Source organism: Aegilops tauschii, chromosome 7 (genome assembly GCF_002575655.3).
Source record: "Aegilops tauschii subsp. strangulata cultivar AL8/78 chromosome 7, Aet v6.0, whole genome shotgun sequence".
Lineage (NCBI taxonomy): Eukaryota > Viridiplantae > Streptophyta > Magnoliopsida > Poales > Poaceae > Aegilops > Aegilops tauschii.
The window spans coordinates 630280205-630304081 of record NC_053041.3 but is presented as its reverse complement, the minus strand read 5'-3'; the positions used below and the strand labels follow the sequence as shown (position 1 = coordinate 630304081).

General features: G+C 42.3%; 2 protein-coding genes and 1 long non-coding RNA gene across 5 annotated transcripts; 1 reads left to right on the top strand and 2 right to left on the bottom strand.

Moving 5' to 3' along the window:
- Positions 1 to 1352: 1352 nt before the first annotated feature.
- LOC109765840 (disease resistance protein RGA2) lies at positions 1353 to 6673 on the bottom strand. The gene is given in 7 exon segments (XM_020324610.4): positions 1353 to 1729; positions 1824 to 1932; positions 2131 to 2641; positions 2643 to 2708; positions 2710 to 2727; positions 2729 to 6210; positions 6313 to 6673. Coding segments are annotated over 5 exon segments (3765 nt in total). The 5' UTR covers positions 5831 to 6210; positions 6313 to 6673; the 3' UTR covers positions 1353 to 1729; positions 1824 to 1864.
- A 5046-nt stretch (positions 6674 to 11719) lies between these two features.
- On the top strand, positions 11720 to 14513 carry LOC109765838 (uncharacterized). Of its 3 annotated transcripts, none has more exons than XR_012189907.1 (3): positions 11720 to 11988; positions 12070 to 12169; positions 12233 to 14513. It is a non-coding gene; the product is annotated as an uncharacterized lncRNA (long non-coding RNA). The 3 variants fall into 3 exon arrangements; XR_012189906.1 differs by having other exon boundaries at positions 11741 to 11978; positions 12284 to 12692; XR_012189905.1 differs by having other exon boundaries at positions 11755 to 11988; positions 12284 to 12692.
- Positions 14514 to 20158: 5645 nt separating this feature from the next.
- Positions 20159 to 22086, bottom strand: LOC109765836 (protein SLOW WALKER 1). The gene has a single exon (XM_020324606.4). The coding sequence runs from the start codon at positions 21977 to 21979 to the stop codon at positions 20363 to 20365; it is 1617 nt and encodes a 538-aa protein (XP_020180195.1). The 5' UTR covers positions 21980 to 22086; the 3' UTR covers positions 20159 to 20362.
- Positions 22087 to 23877: the final 1791 nt, after the last annotated feature.

Genomic DNA, 23877 nt, shown 5'->3' with positions numbered 1-23877 from the left:
GACCGAAATACCGTCGGTGACCAGTCCGGATGCTCAGGCCTGAAAACCACACACTATCTCTGAAACCCACTGCGAAAAAACATAAGCACATCTCAGCCCTTCTTGACTCCCATAAACCTCTCTTCTTAATCGAGCTACGGCTAATTGATCGTCGTGTTCATTGCATTCTGTCATGTAATTATTCAGTCCTTTTTGTAGTTTTGTTGTAGCCAGTACCTCATTGGTTGCTTAGAGTGATGCAAATGTTTTTCTGAACTACTTCTTACACGATTCCTTTTTCTGAACTTCCTGATGATGATCAAGCAAAGTTTGTCTACATCTTCCTCCTCGACGACGATGAGCGATGAGGATGACGGACTTCTGTCTGCCGTTAGGAAGGAGGCTCTTATCTACTATAGGAGTACTACTGAAAACTGAAAAAGAAAAAAAAAAGAAGAAAAAGCAGAGCAGTGCTATTGTACATATCTCCCTTGGTTGTTCTCTGGACTGACGAACTCCTCACTCTTCATGATAATATTATACATATCACACTGCTATTGTACAATATGTATCTTGCGTGTGTGGGTTCTGAAATTGTTGATTTGCTCTGACGAGCAGTTACCAGGTCGAAATTGGCGATGGACATCAACAATTCAACATATCTTGAAAATTTGAAGTCCCAGCTCTCTAGTTAGTACTTACAACCTGAAGCGGTTCGCGACGTCGAATTGTGTATACCAAAGTTCCTAACCTCATTTGAGAAGAATATTCCAACAGCTGGTCTTGAGAAACAAACAAAAGCAGAGTATGAGGACTAATCAACAGATTCAAATGCATATAATTGTCAATAAACAAAAGAACAAGTCAGGATGGATTCGGATGAACATCGTATCTTGAGAAACTGAAATCTTATATCTAGCTTAGATTGCGCTGGAAATAAAAATTTAAAAACCCGATCAAAAGGCCCACGCCCTGTCCCAGTTTCATTGAAAATGAAACGCATGGTAACAGGCGTCAAAAGACTCCAGATAGATACATATCGTTGCTAAGGTAGCTGAAGAAACACTGCAAAAAAACATCAGAAACTGAAAAAAAAATTAACAGAGCAGCCTGATTCAGTGAACAGTCTTCAACAGTTGCCTGACCACCACGACAGGGTCTGTGGCCGAACCCCAGCAGCAGGTTAACATTGGTGCTTCCAGATGTGCCAGAGAACCTGTAGACGAGACCACATGCATCGCCCAAAGAAAAATGTCATTCCTCTGTTTCCACATGCATTTTTCCTGTTGAAAGCCGACAGACGACAGGCAAGCTACATCTGGGATAATCCCCTCCATGAAATCTGGTGCATAGTACAAGAGAGAATCAACAGCTTCGTAAATAACATTGCCTATATATATGCGATAAACGGAATACTGACTCTAAATGGCGGTACTCTGTTTATACAGGTTCACAGATAAAACAGGGAAACTGCGACGGAATTTCAACAGAAAACTGACGGTGCCTAGCACAGAAAACTGACAGTGCCTAGGACATGACCGTAGGTAAACAGAGGTGGAAAAATACAAGTAATTATTCCAACAAGATCTTCTGGGAACAGAATGAAATGATTGATAGCCAATAGTATTAGAAGCGCTTCCTGATTACGGATCTCGCAGTTCAGCATGGCAACAACTTGTGGGCCTCTCAGCAAGAGAATAGCTCCACCCCAAGTGATCTCTCTTTCCAGTCCCTGTATGCTGGAAGAATTCTGCAAACAATTCCACCAGCTTAATTCTTTTTGCAAGAAATAAGAAAACCAATCAAAGGTTCCCGCAGTGTAGGCATATTTCTACATCACAAACCTGTGGAAGTATTCTCGTCCCGTGATTCTGTTTATAGCCCTCTAATCTCTACGGATGGCACATTTCCATGTCTTTGGTTTCAGCAGGATAGGGATAGGCCTTGGCTTATCTGCAAACGTTAATAATGCAAAAACTTGCGCTTAGAAGAACATCAATAAATTGAGAAATGACAAATTTAGGTTAAAAGACTATTTAATTTGCTTCATTTTTCTGCCGTCCTACGAGTGATGCTATTATAGTTATCTAAATAGCACAATTAATACTCACTAGTAAGAAGTAATAGAGAAAGTAAGTGTTACATGCTTACTTCCATAATAATGAGCATCTGTGTATTCCTCCTGGATGCTGCCCAGCCTTTGCTGCAGGCTTGTAGGGAACGCCTTTATACCAGGGCAGTTCTTAATGTAAAGACTTTGGAGATAAGAGTATGCTCGTGGCCCATCCAGTAGGGATGACAGTTTATTGCAACTCCAAAGGTAGAGGTACTCCAATGATGGAAGCTCTCCGGAGTGAGATTCCAGAGATGTCAGCCCACTGCAGCTATCAATGTCTAGAACCTTGAGGGACGAAGGGAGACGCAGGACCCCTGTTAAGCTATGACACTCGACTAATTTTAACGTTTCTAAATTCTCCACCCCAACTCCAGATGATGGTGATGATGACACCTCTGCTATACTAGATGGCCCTTGGTGAATCGACGATGCTGACTGTCCCTGCAGCAGCCTCCTGCCAGATATAGACTCAAGCTTCTTGCAATAAAGAATTTCCATTACCCTGAGAGATGCAGGGACATTGAAGACCTCAACCAAACTTTCACATTTCCTTATCACTAGTAACTCTAGACGTGGAAGGAGCTGACTCTTTTCTGACGATGTTGATGGCTCGGTAGAAGCTTGTGCATATCCAGTCAGATTCTCACATTGGTGAATCACAAGCTTCCTCAAGGATACCAATCCTTCAAACTCCTTTTCTGGCCAGTGGAGGAGCGCATGGCACCTCCAAACTGACAAATCTTGCAGGTGTACAAAACATGAACACAGCTCTGTTATACCTGACTTGAAGTTTTGTAGCACCAAAACTGTCAGAGGAAAATCATGATCATTCCATTTTTCCTTGCAATCCAGAACTTCCCTCAAACCATCCTCAGCCACCGCCGAGGTTGTTTCTGTACTGTCCACAAGGCTATGCAGTTCAACATTGGTCAATGAAGTCATATGCCTGGCTACCCACTGAAACAACTGTACATCATGTCCTTCCATCTTTAATACACTGAGCTTTGGTGATTCAACTCTAGTCGTCAACTCTGGACATCTCTCAATACGAGTGATCTGGAGGTTTGGGAAGGTCGGTTGCCCTGGCAATGCTGTCAACTTTTCACACTGACTAATGCGCAACTTCTCAAGCCGAGGAAACATCACCACTTCTCCTTGCGTTACATTATCTATTTCCCACCATCTCTCAAAGCAGACAAGCTCTTGCAACGTAAGCTCCTTCAGATTTGGAAATGCAAAGGATGTGTTAATGTCACCACTAAAGAACCATTGCAGTTTCTTACAATGAGAAATATGGATCACAACAATGTTTTGCAACATAGCTGTCCATGTTGGAAAGGTGGTGCCTCCATAGGTGTGTATCCTTATAGCATGCAGCCCATCATGAGGTTTAAGTTCCTCGAGCACTTTCGCATCATCCCGACTGCTAGGTTCATCAACAACGTTATCCGATCCAACAGTCCATTTTAATGTCAGTTCTGTTACTTCCTTCTTCATCACGAGGTTTGCAGCTTTTGCAGCTTCTTCTGTCACATTCTCTAGATGATGTAACTCTAGTTGACCACCGAGGTTTAAATTCCCGAGCTCTCCAACATTGCTGCAATTAGAGCCACTACCTGCAACAAAACATGTAAGTGTCTGTAGGGATGTGAGTTTTCTTAGGTCTCTAGGCATGCCTTTCAGCTCTGGACAACCATGAGTGTAAAGGTGGCGGAGGGCAGCCATATACTTCATTTGTCTTGGAAGTTCACGAAGAGATACGCAGCCAGAGAGGTTCAACGTTTGCAGGTTGTATAGAATGCTCATATCTTCAGGAAGTGCTTTTATTAAACTTCTTGAGAGATCTAGGTACCTCAGGTGATGCAGATGTTTTGGTTTCAGCGGAAATGATCCCAACAAACGGAGCTGTAATGCTTGCAAGGAGCTGTATTTTGCCAAATGATGCAATGATCTGCTCATAAAGCTATCACACAGAAGTGTTTGGATGGCTGAAGAACTGTTCTTGAGAGAACTATTCAATTTTCTTGCTGGTTCCTTGCATGACAAAAATAAATGCCGAGCCGTGTCTGGAAGCCACTCACTCTGACTTGGTTCCTCAGTTGAGAAAACATATCCAATCTTGCCTGGGTCCTCAGTTGCCAAGGCACATTCATTCTCCATTACAGACAGTGCAACATCATGCATAAGATCATGGATTTTACATGTACTTCTGACATAACACGCCCCGTCCTGTTCAATTTCACCGATTGTGGTCTGGACTTGTTTCACATCCTGAAAGAATGACCTTGAGACTAGTTCATTGAAAATCTGTTTGCCAATGTTTTCAAGACGAACTTGCTTTTCTTGGATAATAAAGCCATGTGCAATCCATAGTTGGATCAGCTTGTCCACATTAATCTCGTAATCTTTGGGAAATATAGCACAAAAAGCAAAGCATTGCTTCATTTGTGGCGGCAAGTCATTGTAACTGAGCTTGAGTATCGGTAAGATTCCAGACTCCACGGTGCAAATGTTGCTTCTGCTTGATACATCTTTCCATTCTTCTTCACTGGTCTTGTTACGCAGTACAGAGCCCAGAGCCATTGCAGCTAAAGGAGAGCCAGAACATCGCTCCACAATCTCATCAACCATATTCATCAACACGGCTGGCCTTTCCTCTCCCTTCTTCAAACAACTGAACGACATTGTCTCGATAATTTCCTTTATGTATTGTCCATCCAAAGCTCCGAGATTATAAGCTTCAACAGTACCCACTATTTCCGCAACTCCTTTATCACGAGTTGTTGTCAAGACCACACTCCCCATGCCACCACGTTCAAGGCAGGCCTTGAGCTGCTCCCATTTATGAACCTCTCGTGTCCAGACATCATCCAATACAAGGAGGTACCTTTGCCCACTCACTACATTCTGAAGGCCATCCAGCGGTGTCTTCGTCCTCATGGAAGTAGCTGCTTCTGCACCATTTTTCTCGAGAGCTGCTTCAACTATACTTTTAGCCAGAGAATCCACATCAAAGTTGTCAGAGACACACACCCATAGCAGCAAATTGAAATGCTTCTGAATTTCAGTGTCATTGTAGACAAGTTGAGCTAACGTGGTCTTTCCCAGACCACCCATTCCAACGATGGGAACAACTGTGAGATCTGCATTGTTAGCTTGACCAACCAGTATATCAACAAGCTTCTTCTTATCTTTGGCTCTCGATCTACTGGTGATTTTCTCCGGATCAAAGATATCATGATCCTTCTGTCGCCACTGGTTGTATGCCCGCAGTGGTTGCTGATGCTTGAAGTCAAAGTCCTTCATTTCAGCCACAAGAACCTCAATGGCTCGCACTATCTTGCGGAGCTTTCTTCCCATCCTGTTACGGAATATGAAGCGGTTGTGGGTGGGAAAGAGCTTTACCACACTGAAGCCAAGCTCCTTGTAGTGCCCCTCCTTCTTGGCCTTGCGACGAAGCGCCTCGTACTTGAACTCGTCGAACACTTCATTCGCCTGGTAGGTCACCTTCTTGATGGCCTGGAGCCAGGCCGCCGCCCCTTCCCTGTGGGCTGCCGCCTGCTCGGCGTCGGCGATGACGTCGAGGATGGCGGGCAGCCTGCGCTTGAGGATCTCATGCTGCTCCTCCATGCCCTTCATCACCTTGTACTTGTCGAGGAGGTAGTTGGACGCCTTCTCCAGCACGATCTTGACCAGCGGCCCGACCACGATGTTGACCACCACCGTCGCCGCCATTGGAGCGCCTCGCAAGGTGGAGAGGACAAATATGGTGTGAACAAAAGTGTGTTTGTTTGCTTGTGAGGAGCATGGAAGGAAACAATGCCTGGTACATGTGGGAGCAAATAAGCAAGCAATTTTTCACTTCACCTGTGGCTTGAGCGCTGTTCATCTTGTGAGCAGAGGTACCAAAGTGCAGAGAGCATGCAGAGGTGGGCACCGGCAATGATGGCCTCAGCTGAGAAAGATGGTGGGGCTTCTTCAATGGCATCTCCGCGAATCCAATGGCCATAGGACGAAGTGTTCTTCCCCAAATATGCATGTTTCTGGCCCCATTATTAGAACTTTGCAGGGGTGGGTGGGGTGGAGAGTAGAGTACGCCCTGCTCTAGGACCAATCTGGCGCATACGACGAATTTAGGAGCTTTGTTTCAAACGCAATAATGGCCTGGGCTGGGCAGGACGTGCTCGTGAGGAAAATAGAAGCAAGAAGACGCTTACTGTTCTTGACTTCCGGGGACACGCACGCACATGTGGATCTGGATGCGCTCTGTCTCGAGGATGCTCGCTCCCTCCCTCTACTCGCCGCGGCCTCCTCCCTTGGCGCTCCGCCGCCGGCCTCGAAAAGTCCCGGCTTGGTCCCTCAATCCTCCGCCCCGACGGCCGCCGGGATCCGGCGCGAGAGCGCTTCAGCGATGTATGGTGCAGGAAGAGGAGGAGGTGGAGGAGGGGCATGGCTTTTTGCGGTGCTCGCTTGAATCAAGAAAACACAGTGAAGGCGGCGGCGGCGGCGGCGGATTCCGGCCGGCGTCCCGTGGGATTGAGGGAATGGGAGATATCTACTCCCTCCGTTACTCCGTTCGAAGATAGGAGCAGATGACTCATTGGGTTATCTATTTTGAAACGAGAGTATACTATTGTGAACCACAAGAATGAAGTGTCATTATTTTTAGTAGAATTATTTTTTTTGTTCTTCTTTTTTCAAGTGAAATAACGTGGACAAAATTGTCCAGGGTCACTAGACCCAGGTCCATCACTATTTTTTTCTAAACGCTAGGTCCACCCTGTCCTTTGTGGTCTCAAAATTAGAAAAAAAAATAAAATATCTTTTATAACAAATTCGGAAAATGTATGCCCTAGATTAAATAAAATTAAACTATGACCCCGTCGGCCCAGCTGAAGCCGAAGAGATACTCTTCGGTCGTACGTAGGCCGAAAACAACACTTTTGTGTATTGTAGACCGAAAAGATGCGGAAACGGCCGAAAGAATTCTTCAGTTTACACCAGGTCGAAGAGTTCGCTGGGGCCCACCTCTTCGCGTGAACTGCATACCGAAGTTGCATGGCACCACTCTTCGGTTTACACTAGGGCGAAGAGTGCTCTTTTACCACTATCGCTCCCGCCAAGCATTTCCCGCCATCGTTCACCTCTTATTTTCCCGCCAACCATTTCCCGCATGCGTGTGCATCGAACCTATAAAACCAGGCATTGAACCTTGCTTCATTCTTCATCGAGCAACCTTTGAAATAGCCATTGTGGTGTGTGTACTCCAATATCTTTAGCCGACATGGTTATACCTTCAACGTGTGGGTCGCCTGCTTCTTGCTCCTCTCTTCAACTCAGCGCCATCGGCTACCTCCCGGGGTTCTTGCACCACCCGACACCACCACCGCCTCCCCCTCGGCTACCGGAGGTTGGACTCCAACTACATCCCAGCAAGGTTCATCACCGCCAGCGCCTCCTCCCCTCTCCCAAGCCGCACCACCTCCTCCCCAGCCGCACCTCCACCCCCACCATGGCTCCTTCTCTCCTATGCTCACTTCATGCCAAAAAATCTACCCCATGGATAGATAGGACCCTAGGCCGTTGGGAAAGGCTATGCTCTACTATTTCTACGGGTTGGATGCGAGATTGGCCGGAAAATAGAGGAGATCGAGCAAATCGCGAGAGAAGGAAGAGAGAGAAGTCAGAGAGGAAACAACTGGCTGGAGGAAGAAGATGCTCGGCTTATCCCGATCTCTTTGGTCACAGCTTGGCCGAAAAGAACTCTTTAGTCACTGGTAGGCCGAAGTCCACCTCTCCGGTCGACGCCAGGCCGAAGTTAATCTCTTCAGTCAAAGGGCCACCGACAGTCACTTTGTGGCCCCTATCCACACCTCTTCTGCCCACAATAGACCGAAGAGCTTGTTTCGGCCTAGGAAAGACCGAAATATCCTAATTTGGATTCAGCCAAGCCGACGGGGTCATAGTTTTGAAATTTTAAATCTAGGGCGTACATTTTCTGAATTTGTTATAAAAAAATAATGTTTTTTTCAAAAATCTCAAAATAAGACCCCTTAAAAACTCTTCAAAATATAAGAGATCCCTTATGAAATACTATGATACTACTAAACAAAAACAAAGCGTATAACAACTAATCATTAAGAGTTTATCAATATTTGCGCCAGTGTAGATATTATCCATGGATACGTGTATCTATTGATATCATGTTCGGTGGGCAAGAGTTTGGTGACATTTTATACCAGTGAATTTTCGCTGCTGGATACCACATGGATTTAGAACTTTCTCTATTGATACCCACCAGATACCAAACAAGAATTCCCTAAAAAATATATACCAAACAAGAATCTAATACAATACTATATTTTTAGACATCTTAGAAGACATATTTGTCAATTGTTCAATTTATACTCTAGAATTTCTACAAATATGCTTACTAGACATCTTAGAGATCTTTAGCATAATATTTAAAAATATTAAAATATATACGAGCACATTTATAAACACACAAATAAATAAGTATAAGATATATATTTGTCACGGATCTTAGAGATTTCTACCATGATATATATATATATATATATATATATATATATATATATATATATATATATATATATATATGAGCACAGTATACACACACAAACATATGAGTGTAGATTATATAATTTATCATAAATAATCAACTCAAAAGAGAAATTTTATTACAACATAGAACATACAATTGAAATTTAGTAGATCCAGCTTTTTTAGTACACAAGAGTTGTATGACATAGAATTTTATAGTTAATATTTAAGATTATTTTTATGTGGTTAACCTTGTCAACTAAACAATAGATAATTATATCTGTTAAGGTTATAATATGGTACAGATAAGTTTAAAAAGTATAAAATTTTAATATAAAAATTATTTATACTAATTTATTCTGGACCATAAATCTATTTGGGGTGCCTTTGAGAGGATAAGAGAATAACTAACCAACCCGAAGTGACACGACAAGTGGGGAGCTCCTATAGGGCGCTCACAAAATTTCATTAAAAAAATAAAAAAAATCAAAACAAAAAAGGTTCATCTAATTTGAGAAAATTTCATCAAAATTTAAAACTTCCATGAAATTTTAAAATTTTCATAAAAATGTTAATTGAATTTAGAAAAAATATTCAATCTGAAAAAAGTTCCTTAAATTTTAAAAAAAGTTCATCGAATTTGATAGAAGTTCATCAGATTTGAAAAAAGTTAATCAAATTTAAAATAAGTTCATCAGATTTGAAAAAAGTTAATCGAATTTGAAATAAGTTCATCAAATTTGAAAAAATCAGCTAATTTGATGAAAAAAGTTCAGGACTTCCAAAAAGCAAAAATTAAAAATTAAAAAAATTTAAATGAAAAGAAAAGAGAACAAAAGAACAAATAGGAGAAACGCTGCTTTTTATAGCGTTATATTTAAAAAAGAAAAAAAGAAGTAAGCTAATCGCAACATGTATGGTGGCTAGTTGGTTAACTCAACTTGTAATACATGAAGAGGTCGGGAGTTTGAAACTCATGGTTTGGGATTTGCCCCCAAAAGTTTGAATTGCACTCATGATTTTCCAGAATAGTGAGCCCTTTGAGTTTTTTGTTGTCTTGGTGGATTGTTTATCAGCTGGCGAAAAACATATTTTTATTTTATTTTTTAGTTCATCTGATAAGATCCTAAGGAATGGAGAGATAAGAGAGTTTTGAGCTTTTTTCCCTAGTGGACCCTGTTTGTAAGCTAGTGAATTTTTTTTATTTTTCTTTCTAGTTCAGTTGTGTTGCTTTGGGTTCCGCTGGCGTTGTACTGTGTACTTGCTTTCTCGTTGTTGTGCTAACAAGGAATCGAAGACAATTCCATCATGTTGGCAAAGGTCCAACTCCATCGGGATGCTCGCTTCCGGCCACCATGCTTCGGTTCTCTGCGCCACCGCCCACCATGACTACGTACCTTCTCGAGCGGGAACCAATGCTTTTCCCTTCAACGGACATGATGTCAAGTCTCGTGCCTGGCCTCCTTCCGATCCACTGCCTTCATCCGAGGGGAGCAGCACATGTTGACATGGAAGCGAAGACATAGTGGCGAAACCATAATCTCTACCTTATTATCTCTACCTAATAATAAAGAGAATTGAGTTTCTGTCGTTCGTCAAAAAAAATAACCCCAAAGTTGCTATAAATTACCCACTATGCCACCCATAAGTAAAGAAAACGATTTGATTTTTTTTTCAAAAGTCACCTCCGTCCTGAATTCTTTAAAGGTATGACTCCCTTATTAAACATAGATGCATGAGTGCTCCAGTGTCTAACTCATTGCTTTTCTTCCCTGGAGACCAGGGTTCGAGTCCCACCTTTTGCTCTATTTCCCTTCCTTTTCTCACAAACGTTCACTGTATTAATGGGCCGGCCCATGTGCGTGGCTTCGCATATCTTTTTTTTAATTTCATTTTTCTCTTTTTTCTTTTCTCATTTTATTTCCGTTTCAGAAAATAAAATGTTTGTGAATTCAAAAATGGAAAATTCGGGATATTCCATATGTTTCTCATTCGGGATATTCCAAATTTAAAAGATACGAGTTTCAAAAAATTGTTAAAGAAATCATAAAACGTTTGTGCATTCAAAAATGGAAAATCATCAAATTTTCTCAGATTCAAAAAGTGTCGGTGATTTTACATACTGTTCACAAATTATAAAAATAATGATTTTAAAAAGTGGTCAGGAAATAGTATCATGTTCATGATTTTTAAAAAATAACCATGTATTCGAAACACATTCGTGTATCTGAAAAAAATCCATGAAATTTTAGAGTTTGTTAACAAAAGTTCAAAAAAATTACAAATTCACAAAATTTCAAAAAAATTCACAAAATTTAAAATTAGTTCTCCAATATTTTTAAAAATCATAGATTAAAAAAATGTCGAGTCAAAAAATGTTGAAGTATTCGAAAACTATTCATGCATTTCAAAAAATTCTCATAAACAAAACGAACGTTTATGATTTAAAAAATCCAAAATTTCAAAAAAGAACTTTTTCGATTCGCTAAACTGTTCGCCGATTCAAAAGTCTTTTATGTATAGGATTTGATTAGTTTTTGAAAACTCTTTATATGTCTAAGCAGTGTTAGTAGTTTGTGGTTGATGAGATAGAAAAATTTAAGTTTTAAACATTCCCTTGCGCAACATAATGACAAGTGTGGCGTGAAGTGGCAAGCTCATAGCCTTGGAATTTACTACGTCAAATGCATTGTGATCACTGGACATCGCGACCATCATTAGCGAGGGTGAGAGAAAAGATAAGTGGCAACATGGTGAGCCTCCGTGTTAAAATAGAGGAACCTCATATGTCGTGGTATTAAGTCCAACTTATTAGACTAACGCATAAATTTTTTTCTAAATTTTTTATCTTCCGTTGCAACGCACGGGCGTGTTTGCTAGTAGTAATAAACCACGCATTGCTTCTGGTCGTACGTCACTGGTGGTTTTGCTAAAAAAAACTCTGTTTCTTTGAAATCAACCCGCAGTCCCTTTAAGTGGCACTCTGGAAAAACGATTCATTTTTGCGTAAAACCCCCTGTCGTTTGGACTATTCAACGCGCAGTCCAAGCAGATTTGTAAAGAAAAAAAGAAAACACAACCACACACGCAGCGCACACGGGCTCGCCTCCTCTCCCTCGCCCATGAAGTCATCGCCGCGGCCGCCGCCCATGCCGGCTGCTTCCGGCGACCTCCGGCGCAGAGCGGCACGCTCCAAGCTGCCCACGGTCCGCGCCTCCCTCCCCTCCATCTAGACTCTCTGCTCCCGGACTCTACAGCCCGCTCGCAACCACACACCCATGGCTAGGGTTTCGGGCATGGCTTCGCCGGCGCGTCTCCGGTGGTCCAAAGTTCTTCTTTCCTTCCTTCTTGGCCGAGATCCGCTGCCCCTACATCTCACCTTCTCTTCATATCCTCTGCTGGAGATGCAGTTGGGGCACGCCATGGGAGTTCCCCATCCACCACGGTCGTCGCCGTCAAGGGATTCTTCAAGGAGATGTCAAGGACGCCATGGACATGCAGCTCCTCAAGGTTTTATCCCTCCTTTCCTCTGATATATATCAAGTTCTAACAGTACATTAATCCAAGCAATAGTTTTCAGATCAATTAAGGAATCAATCTCATGATGGTTGATGCTTGATGCAGCGGGGGATCACAGATTCACAGATGTAAGGATCGGGAGAATTGGGCCTCACATTATTTTTTCCAGAATTGGGTGTTGGTGCTCTCTAAACTGAATTGAGTGAGCTAAATCTGTGCATCAAAATTGTAGTCTGTAGCTTTATGTGTTACGTCTTAAGATTGAACTTGAAGATTGCCTTTGGGAGTAGTTTTAGTTGGTAGATGTTTCAGGCTCCAAATACGCACACATTATGTGCTTAATGTGTGGCATAAACATGATCAGTTTTATGCTTAGAAACCAAATCACTGTCCACCCATTTTATTTCTTCATGAGTATTTTGTGTTGAAATCAGATCACCGTTCACCTGTTCTCGTACTATTGTCTTTAACTTATTTTGCTGATTCTTAATAAAATGCTCAGTTCAGGATGTGATTTTCAGTTTTAGGCATTTGATACTTTTGGCACTGAGCAATTTTTTTCCTTTGAGCGTGTACCTTCAAATGCAAAGTTCTGACTATGATTTCGCATGCGACCACACCGTCATCGGTCGCTCTGCCTACCGAGTGCCACCCCGCCGCCTCCCCCCCCCCCCCCTCCCCCCAGCTGGGACCTCACCGCCCGCTCTATGTAATATTTTTTTTCAGTTTTCTTATAGTCGCCAATACAAATGTCCGCTTGAGTGTCTAAAAGCAGCAGTGATAATGAAAAAAGAGTATGGGTTCGTTGCTACATTATAGTAGTTATGTACATCTCAAAGTTTCAGCCCAGGATTTTTATTTTGACTGATGTGAGTATTTCTTAGTCAGTCTTCATATTCCAGCTTTGACTGAAAATAACTCTCCTGAAAACTATTGGCAATACTCACAATGTGGTCTACAAAGAAACATTTGATGATCTTGCTTGATAACTTACCGGCGGGCAGAAAATATATCATGTTAGTACCATTCGTAAGCAAACATGTACCTTATTTCTGCTTAGATGTTCTCTGTTTCTTATTTCATAAGTGTTTTGCATTCCCTATAGAAGCTGACCGGCCAAATTTATGTTTACTACACTAGCATAGTCTCTCAAGTACTGCACTCCTGCAGGCCACCCAACCCATATTTAAAATCGGGCACTTTTAGTTCTGACTGCAGTCTTATAGATATTCATGTATAAAATGGTTTGGTTTTTGTTCTGGTTAAATCCAGTGATGGTGATCTAGCTGATCATGCTTCTTAGCCGCTATTAGCGGGCGAAGGCGAAGCGTGTACAAGTATATACATAGAAAATAATTCATCTACACAAGCCTTCAGAACAGGGTAGATTTCCTAGAAGGCGACACCCAATAGGTCATTTCTGTACCCAGGTTTCCTTGCAAGCTTATAATTATCAAATTCTACTACAGTTTATATTTGATGCATGAAATTGACCTCTTAGCAATCACCGGTTCAACAATCTTTGTATTATATGCAACCATCAGGCTTATGCATATAATCGTTCAGGTCCTGATTTTTTAAATTAAATATTCTTAATGTTGAGCATTTTTTGTCACGGATTTTTTAAATTAAATATTCAGGATCACAAGAGTCCAATTCTTATGTGGTTCAGTAAGCACCAATGATAATACGAGTTAGACGGCTATACAACTCGACTTATCTACTGAAACAAGATGTTTAGCGGATCAACAAAATGCTTACAGATATAGAACAGCAGGAGGGTGAGGTGTGGGTATAACGTGGCAAATGATAGACCCGGTGAACAAGGAATGACAGTTGTGCAGAGGGTTAAGGGGTGTGGTTACAACGTGACAATAAGAGAAAGACCCGGTAAAGAAGGATTGAACGTTGCGTGGGCTTTCCATGTATGAATACTACTGGCAGTGTTATAGTGTGCTGATATGTGCTTTGTAAACAGCATGCCAAGTGGTCCATTAGAAAAGGGCTAGATAGATTATCAAACAACAAGGGAAGCGCGGAAGAGCTTGGGACGACGGCGTAATGATTAGCCGTCTTCAAGTAGAAGATCCGGACAACCATAAGGGCGTGCGATTTTTTTCCGATGCAATGCATGGGCGCCACAACCGACCTCAACCTTCGGATTTTACAGTACTGTAGTATTCATAGAAGTCTACTTTTTGTTTGTATTCGTAGTAAATTATAGTTAATTGATGACTAACCTGATGATGGATTTACTGTCCTATAGCTTCTATAATTTACCGCACTATAATTTTTTTGATTGTTTGAATTTACAGTGACCTTATGTTTGAATTTACACTACCCTGTTTGAAGTTCTACAATCCTATAACTTCTGTAATTTATAGTAGTAGCCTAAAGGTTGTGATTTTTGTATTTTACAGTGATAGATTTTACACTATACAGTTACCTGAATTTACAGTGCTACATTTTTTACTGGAAGAACTATTTGAAGGAGATTGTGAGAGTACTGACCTACAGTTTATCTTCTTGGTGTGACTGTAGTTTCCTGATTGTGTAGCTATTCTGTCCCCTTCTTCCTCCATCCTCTTTCTCATTCTTATCTGATCATAAAGCACACATTGTTACTGGTTGTTTCTCCTTATTTTTACTGAAGTTCCAGTATCTTTGTTGTGATCTGGTTGTTACTGACTGGAATTTTAGTAAAATGAACACTGTAAAATTCATCAAAGCTGAATATGTGATACACTTTAAAAGTTACTGTTTATTCATAGTGAGATGACTGTAAATTTCAACTGAAGCCACTGTATTTAAAGCTTCATGACGATGAAACGTTTAGTATGTGATTAGTTCATCTTGTGTTTATCAGTGTACAGCAGGTTGATGATGATTTTACAGCAGCTAATTATGAATTTATAGTATGTTTGTGTTCAGGAGTTTCTTCCACAAGTATCAACTTCATATCCTTGAGAATGCCATGACAATTTCAGGTTTTCTTCCAATAGTATTGTGAAGAAAACAAAACTGTCAATAACATGGAGAATGTCGTGAGAGTACTGACCTGGCAGTGTTGCTTTTTGGGCCCTTTCATTGCTTGCTCATGGATCATAGAGCGCATAGGTCATACATACACGTGCCATGTTTGTTGTGCCTGAAAAAATTGGTTGAATGCCCCTTTATTTTCAGTCAAGTTTTTTTTTTCAGTTGGTCTCAGATTTTTACTGGTTGGTATATTTGATTGAAGGCCAATTCAATTTCAGTCGTTTGTAATATAGACACTCCCTTTTTTTTAATACCAAGTGTTCTCTATGGGGGAAGCCTATACGGCGCTACCGCGCACCCCACCCCTCCCGTGCTGGGAGTTCTCATGGGCAAGCCCATTTTTTGCTTTTTTATTCGTATTTTCTTTTTCTTTCTTTTTTCCTTTCATTTTCCTTTCCTTTTTCCTTTTTCTTTCTACTTTTCTCATCTTTACTTTTTCACTTTTTTTGTGAAATTTCTTTTTCAAATTCACGAAGATTTTTTTGTTCATCGAATTAAAAAAAATGTTCATCTATGTAAAAAAAAGGGTTCATTGAATTCAATATTTTCATCGGATTTAAAAATGGTCATCAAAATTTGTTCACCGACCTAAAAAATGTTCATTAAATTAAAATTGTGTTCATCATTTTCAAAAAAAGTTCAACAAATTCATTTTTTACCGAATTTAAAAGTTGTTATTCAAGTTTAAAAATTGTTCATCATTATAAAATAATGCTTATAATTTTTCCATAAAAATAAAAAATTGTTCATGAAAATATATTTTTAATTTTTTTGAAATCATGGACCTTTTTTGAATTCCAGAACTGTTTTTGAGAAGTCAAAACTAACAATGTTTTTTGCAATTTTAGATCCTTTTTGTAATCGCAAATTATTATAACATAAAATAAAACAGGAACAGAAAACAAAAATGAAAAGTACAACAAACTTATATATCTACAGATACCCAACATAGTAAAAATCGTTCTATAGTAAGCACACAGTTATATATATTCAGACTTTTTAAAAACTGGTCAAAATTCCCAAAAGTTGTTACATTTGAAAAATGCATTTAGAAATGTTCAGAAAAATGCTATTATTTTTTATTTTTAATAAATCATTTCGTTTTATTAAAAAATCATGTTTTCCGAAAAGAAAAGAAAAAAAAATAGAGACTATTCCATGAATTATTCTTCAGCCAGGCGAAGAATGTCGAGGTGGCTTCTTAACGACCAATATTCAGCCGAGAAACAATAATCACGTTTATTAGAACTGAATATAAGAAATGGTGCGTAATGATAACGAACTTCTTCAAGACTTCATGGAGTCCAAGGTTTGCTGGATGCGATGTTCGGCGAACAAAGTTGCCCATGTTTTATTTCGAGCCTACCGGCGTGGTAACTTCAATAAGTCACAGTGATTCCAACTCAAATAAAAATTGTACCTAATGACACATCGAGTAGATTTTGCAAGATTCCATGCACGGGGATTTGTTGTAGACTATTGTTGGTCAGTAAGAAAGAGCACACGACAGTGGTGGCTCAGTCTGAAGCAATTCAATGTTAGGAAGGGTTCCACAAGGCGCAAGAGTCAGGCAATTGCACCTCACTCCCCTGGATACAACACCCCATGATCAGAAACAACACCGTCGTCTTCAGAACTGCATATATCATCTCCACTCGCAACATCATAGACAACCCTACCTTTGCCTTTATGCTCAGCGCATCCAGTTCGGGCCGGTGACCTTGGGGTTGGGCCGAACCACGCGGGTGGTGCGTCAGGGCAGGGCTTGACAGTTTCCTTCTCTGAACCTTCTTCAGTTAACTGAACCCCGTCTCCAGGAACCGACACCTCCTCGTCAGACTCTTGTTCAGTGGACGCTGTCGTTGATGCATCAGGGGCCGTAACAGGCCAGATGCGGTCCTTGGTCCTTTCCATGATCCAATTCCTCTATTCCTAGTGAAGAAGCTTCCTTGCTACCACCATGAACCAGATCACCATTCTGGGATTGTCTTTTTCCACAGAGTGCAACATGCAGATAGTATAGTCTGAGCTCCTTCTCAACGAAACGACGAACTGTCACCAGCTATTGTTCATATTTTGATTTTTCAACTGCCTGGGGGTAAAAAGAAGACATGTATCAGTGGGCACTTGAAAAGATGTGCACATATATAGTCAGCCTGATGGCTAATGATCATATCCAAGTGCTGCCACCAGCTGTGTTTTATGGACATATGAACAGGAAACAGGCTGCTGAATAAACGTAGATATGAATGTTAACTGTCAAACCATGTTCAGGTTTATTAATGTTAAGCATCTTCCAATTTACGATCTAAACACATAAAGTAGCAATTAGCAAGTCCTATGCCAAATATAGAAAAGGCAAGCAAACAACTTCCTTGCGAAGGAAACCACACATTGTTAAAATGTTCCAGTGAGGCAGTAACCAATCAAACCAAATAGCAAAAGAGAAAACAAGGCTAACTTTTGTTGATACCTTCTTGATCTTATATTTGAGTCAGGCTTCAGCTGTAGGGAATTTCTGTTTTGTTTTTCCCTCTTGGGCTGATATTGCCGTAGATCATTTTTATTGGCCTCCTTCCTCTTCCTCTTTTCCCACTTCCTCTGAAGCTTCAAATGCCTCTTTGTCAAATATCTCCCCTTCCTGGTGGGCTCCACCTCAAACTCAAACTTGGGTTTCCCATCTGTAGACAAAACAAGATTCAGGGAATCATAGGTAGCCCATCTAACATCCCAAGAATTCACAAATGGGTAAAGGGGGTTTAAGCATTCACTAGGGGAAACAGCATCAGATCTGCAATAAGTACTCCCTCCGTCCCAAATTCTTGTCTTAGATTTCTCTAGATACGGATGTATCTAATACTAAAACGTGACTTGATACATTTGTATTTAGACAAATCTAAGACAAGAATTTTGGGACGGAGGGAGTAGAAGGGAAAATATGATGAAACTAAATTTGATCATATATCATCCACAACAAATGAACTATATTGAGACAAATTTGTCCAGGTACTTGGTAGACACTTCAGAGTTCAGACAATAAGTTGAGTAACCAAATAGGCAACACTTGACAAAATCAAGTCCAGTGATAAATCATAGGAAAAATGCAACCATATAATTAAGCCAAGAAGCTGGAACTGGTAAATTATGCCACTTCATGAACAAGCAGATAAACTACAAATTCTGTTGAGCAACAAGCATTGAATTGAGGATCGAAAGAGATAAGAATCAATAAAACGGTTTCACTCCGAGGGACGGATGGAAAGGTGGAAGTAGTACGTTTTTGGATGGATTAAGTAATAAGTAGTATGAAAGAAGCAGCCAACTTTCTCAAATTTTGCTGTGACAGGAGACGGATTGCCATTATCAAATACTCTTTTGACGATGCATTACAAAAATTTCTAAAATATCAAGACAGGCTTGCAAGAAGAATGAAAAAGAAAAAACAATCTCTTACTATCTTGGATAACACACAAATAGTTCAAGTCTCAAAGTGCAATGAACAAATGTCTAGCTACTTCTAGTTGTAAATAAATGCACTCTATGCAGAGGCACGATTTGAGAGACCCGCAACTAACCTGTAACTTAAACAATACAGATGCATGTAACTCAACATTCAGCACAACACATAGATTAAAATAGAGTGGTTTTCATCACAAGCTGTATTCATCAGCTAGCTACTAATGCATGATTTACAGTATAATATGGAAACTTCGGTGTTACATGTCATTCCTCTTAGCACAAGGGGCTGTTACAAATCTGAAATCACTACAGCTATACACTACACATGAGTACATATATGAAAGATACCTCTCTCTTCAGTGTTTCCATAGACATGCACAAGAGTCAGTGCATGTATGCTGGCGTACTCAACTTCTGCCATGTACCGCCGAGTGCCTCTCAGAACATCAATGAAATCACTGAATAAAACAGCAATAGCTGTCTCCAGTACATTTTCAACTAGTAGGGTAAGCAGCAGCATTTTTTGCAAGTGTTATATAATCTGGTAGGCTCCACCAGAGAATTATGCAGAGAGCAAGCAAGACCTAATAGCCACTGAATGTATTATGTTCCATACCAAGTGCCTGACAACACACCAAGGTTCTTTTGAGTATTCTCTACCTGTTTTGTCGATAAAACCAGCAGTTCTCATGTACAACCCAGTGTATCATGCGGATGAGCTTCAGGTCACTCCCAGTACATGATTCAACAAGCTATAAGAAAAACTAATGGTCGCTATACAGCTACCGTCTACTCTAGTTTCATGCATTTCAGAAACTCCTTAAACCACAAAATTTTGATAAGTTACAGCTTTTTGAGGAAAGGGCAAGAGATGCTCTCTGGAACAGCAAAACCATCAATTTCTTGCATTTTAGCTCTGGCACGATGATCAGCACAGGCCACAGGGTCTCAAAACTTAGAAACTGAATGATTGATTATATATGTCTGGAAGAGAAGCGCAAGGAATAAGCGACCACATCACTTGAACTGAATATCATCAAAATAAACATACTAGAGAAATAATCTGATCACAAGTCAGGATTATGGCCATGTGGTAATCACAGAGCATTGAATTGAGAACTGAAATAGGTAAGATTCAAAATACCTGAGAATCAGATGCAAGGTGAAAGTAGCATGTTTTGGGATGGATTAAGGAGTGCAAAAGCAGCAGCCAACTTCCACAAATTTTGTCGTGACAGGAGACGGATTGCCATAGTCCAGAAGTCATTTGACGATGCATTACAAAGTTTACAAAAATATCAAGACCGGCCTGCAAGAAAAAAGACACAGAAAAGCTCCAGTCTCTGGAACAGCAAAACTATCAATTTGTTACAGACAAATGTAACCATTCTAGCTCTGGCACGATGATCAGCACAGGATACATGGTCTCACCTTGGAAACTGAATGATTGATAATATTTTTGTGGAAGAGAAGCACAAGGAATAAGCGACCACATCACTTGAATCGATACTGAACATCATCAAAATAAGGGGACATACTAGAAGAACAATCTGATCAAAAGTCTCTAGGCACTAGGATCTCACTCAGTAGAAACAAGCCAAAATTTCACCAACAAGCAAGCGTTGTCTATGAAGCGTAAATGAACATACACGAGCACTTATGGCAGCCCAACCAGGTAGCAAAAATTCACTCTAATCTATTCGCAGAAAGCGCGAGCATGGGAGATATCATCCCCTGGATCTCCTGCAGCGTGTGCTGTATCTTAATCTCCTCCACGACCATCCGCTTAAGGTTCCTGATGCACCCCCTCAGCTTCCCCCCATCCTCGCTTATGATATCCTCCGCGCGCATCTCCAGCACCTTGTTCGCCACCCCAAGCAACAGCCTTGCGTACCTCGGCAGGGTCGCGTTGCGATGCAGGAAGTCGAGGAGAAGCCCGAGCTCGGCCACGTCCAGATTCCCGATGCATCTCACCAGCTTCCTCCTCGCGACCAGCTCCTCCATCACCGCCACGACGCTCCTCGGATTGTTCTTGGCTAATGCTGAAACCAGAGCGTCCTTGTGCCTGAACTTCCTCAGCAGCTTGTCGTGCTCTGCGAACTTCGCCTTCTTGGGCCTTGAAATCACGAAGTCGCCCTCCTTGGCCTTTTCATTCTGGCCGCGGAGGAAGTATCTGTAGTAGCTCGGTTTGAGCGCCTGCTTCTCTGGCTTGGGCATTGTCCAAGCGAACTCGCTGCCTACAACCTCCTCTTCCTCCTCCTCTGTTGCATTCTTCTTCCTTCTGCGCACAAAGATGTCTCCCTTTGAAGACCCGGCAACAAGCACCGTCCCACACGGTGAGCAAGCCACGGACAGCAGTTCCTTGGGATACCGCATCGAGTGTGTCATCTTGAGCTCCCCATAATCAAAGCACTTGACATAACCATCACTCCCTGCGCTAAGCAGCCGGGTTTCCCCGGTGGCGCCCATCTTCCCGAGCGCGAGCGCAAAAATCGTCTTGACATGGCTCTCCACCGAGTGCACGAGCCGACCACCACCAATCACATCCCAAATCTTCACCGTGGTACCTCCGGCCGTGGCAAGCAGCCCGCCGGACGGCAGGAAGAGCACGCTCTCCACCGAGGCGCCGTGGGAGAAGGTCAAAGCAGGGGCCTTCCCGGTGCGGGCGTCCCACAGCTTGACGCTCTGGTCGTAGGAGCCTGTGGCGAAGAGGTTGTGGTCGACGGGGGAGGGCGCGCCGGCGCGGATGTAGTCGCGGTGCGCGGCGGGGACGGTGAAGACGGGCGTCTCGGAGGGGACGTCCCAGTAGGCGAGCAGCGCGTCGTCCCCGGCGGTGAGGAGGTGGACCTTGTCGCCGCCGGCCTCGGGGTAGCGGACGACGCGGGTCTGGGCGGCGTGGGCGGAGAGGGTCCGGAGGGGCCCCGCGGTGGGCTTGTCGACGCGGAAGACGCGCACGACGCCCCGCCCGTCGCCGGCGGCGAGCAGCGCGCCGTCGCAGCGGAAGGAGGGCGAGTAGGCGGCGGCGTCCTTGCAGACGGTCACCTTGGGCCGCGGCGCGAGCGGGTCCCCGGCGAAGAGGTGCACGGCGGAGGACCAGGCGGCGGCGAGCGTGGGCCGGGCGCGCGCCGGGGAGAAGGCGAGGTGGGTGACGGAGAAGGCGGTGGAGCCCGTGTCGAGCGTGGAGGAGCGGAAGTTGCGCCAGTAGGCGGCCTCCGGCGAGAGGCGGTTGGCGTTGCCGTGGGACGGGAGGAGGGAGGCGTGCGGCGCCGCCGGGAAGAGCGGCTTCGACGTGTCGGCGGCCATTGCGGCGGCGGGTGGACGGGCGGCGGCGGGGCGGGCGAGAGGAACCCTAGCAGCTGCTGCAGGCGGACGGGGAGATGGAGAGGAGAGTTTATGGGTTTAAGTGATGGGCCGCGTCGGGAAAAGGCTTTGCTGCGCGTCTTCAAGAATTTCGGCCCAATAGAAGACTTAACGTTGTTTCTACCGAAGTGAGCCCAGGTTTCCTCTAAACAAAATGAGCCAGCTTCTAAAGGAACAACGAAAATGCTTCATAGCAGATTTTCTTTAAAAAAGACTTAACAAAGTACAAAATAGTTTTTTGAAATACGAATTTTCGTATTATTTGAAAATATGTTTGGCAAAAAACTATTTGTGAAATTGTGCGTGGAATACTTTTTAAAATTTGTTGGTGTATGTTTAAAAGGTTGAGATCGAATGAAATATGTCTGAAATAATTGAAACATGTGTGAGAAAACTATGGATCAAAAGTGAGGTTGTTTTTTAAATAATTGAAGCTTGTGATAAATGTTTTTTCAAACTGATTTTTGTGTGCGGAATGTTTCTTAAAATGATTTAAATATGACAAAAATATTTGAAATTAGCATGACTATTTATGATTTATATTTGTAATGTTTTGAAATATGTATGAAATAGTTGAATTTGTGCTTCTGAAATTTTGGTAAAATTATTTCAAAAGTTTTGTATATCAGTGAAATATTTGAAAAAAAATCGAACCCAAAAAAAGATATTATATCAAAGTCGTTTTGAGATGATTATTTTGAATTTGTAAAATCTTTTAGCATTACTTTGGGTTTCATCAAACAATATTTTAAATGTTATTAGTTATTGTTTCTAGTATATGAATAGTGAAAAGCAAATTCATATACTGAATATGTACTATTCAGAATACCAAGTAGACTATACATGTGGCGGCTACATATTATTGAGGGAACCTATAGAAAATGACTTCAGCCGAGCTAGACTATTTTGCTTCTTGTCTGTTTCCAAGTACTCGTCAGTATAGAGGAAGCGCGAATATATACAATAGTGACGCTCACAGCAAGTGGCGGAGGGCAATCTTTGGCTGGTCGGTTGATTATCCATGAGCGAATTCGATAGCGATGGAAATCAATCTGACGAGTCAGGCTTTGCTGTGGGGCTCCCAACAAGAATTATTGTAGAGGGCCAATAAGTGGGTGCCACATGTGCGTGTGGGGCAACAACTCAAGTTAAGATAGATTTATTTATAGACTAAAACATATTCTGTGGGAAGAATTATGTGACTGGCTGCTAGCACGGAGTCGTGAATGGATTCTTCTCACCCGCCGGCGATCTATGGACATGCACCTCCCAACTCTAGTCTCTAGATCAAGACTGCTACTAGGCGCTACTACTTGGATGCCAAGGAACAGAAGGACTGCAACAACGTGCTCCTCGGTAACATCGTGAGTGCTCTCCTTCTCGGTACTCGCTGGAATCCACACCGTTATCGACTAGTGGTAGACGAGCCAATGGCATCGCCGAACAGCGAGCAAGAACCCATCAACGCTAGTAACCATTTGCGTCACTGCCTCAAGTCCAGCGTCACCATCTCGAGGACCAATTTGTTTGCCAAGTAGTGGCTTCAGGTTGGAGTGATGCCCGAGGCAAACAATGTATGTATAATGACAAACAATGCCATGTACTGTAGCTGTACCTATACATGGCAAAGGGTCAGCCAGCCACGCCCCTAGGTCGAGGCCCTGTCTACCTGGTCCCTGACTCTGCCCCTACGTCTGTCATCTTTCCAAGTTAAACGACGAGCATAGAAGAACAACATTGATCCTGCGAAAAGCTCAGCTGCACGCGCAAGAACGCTAACATCACCGACTGTGGAGTTCCTAAAGTACTCATCTATCTCGAACGCCACCCAAGCAATGATG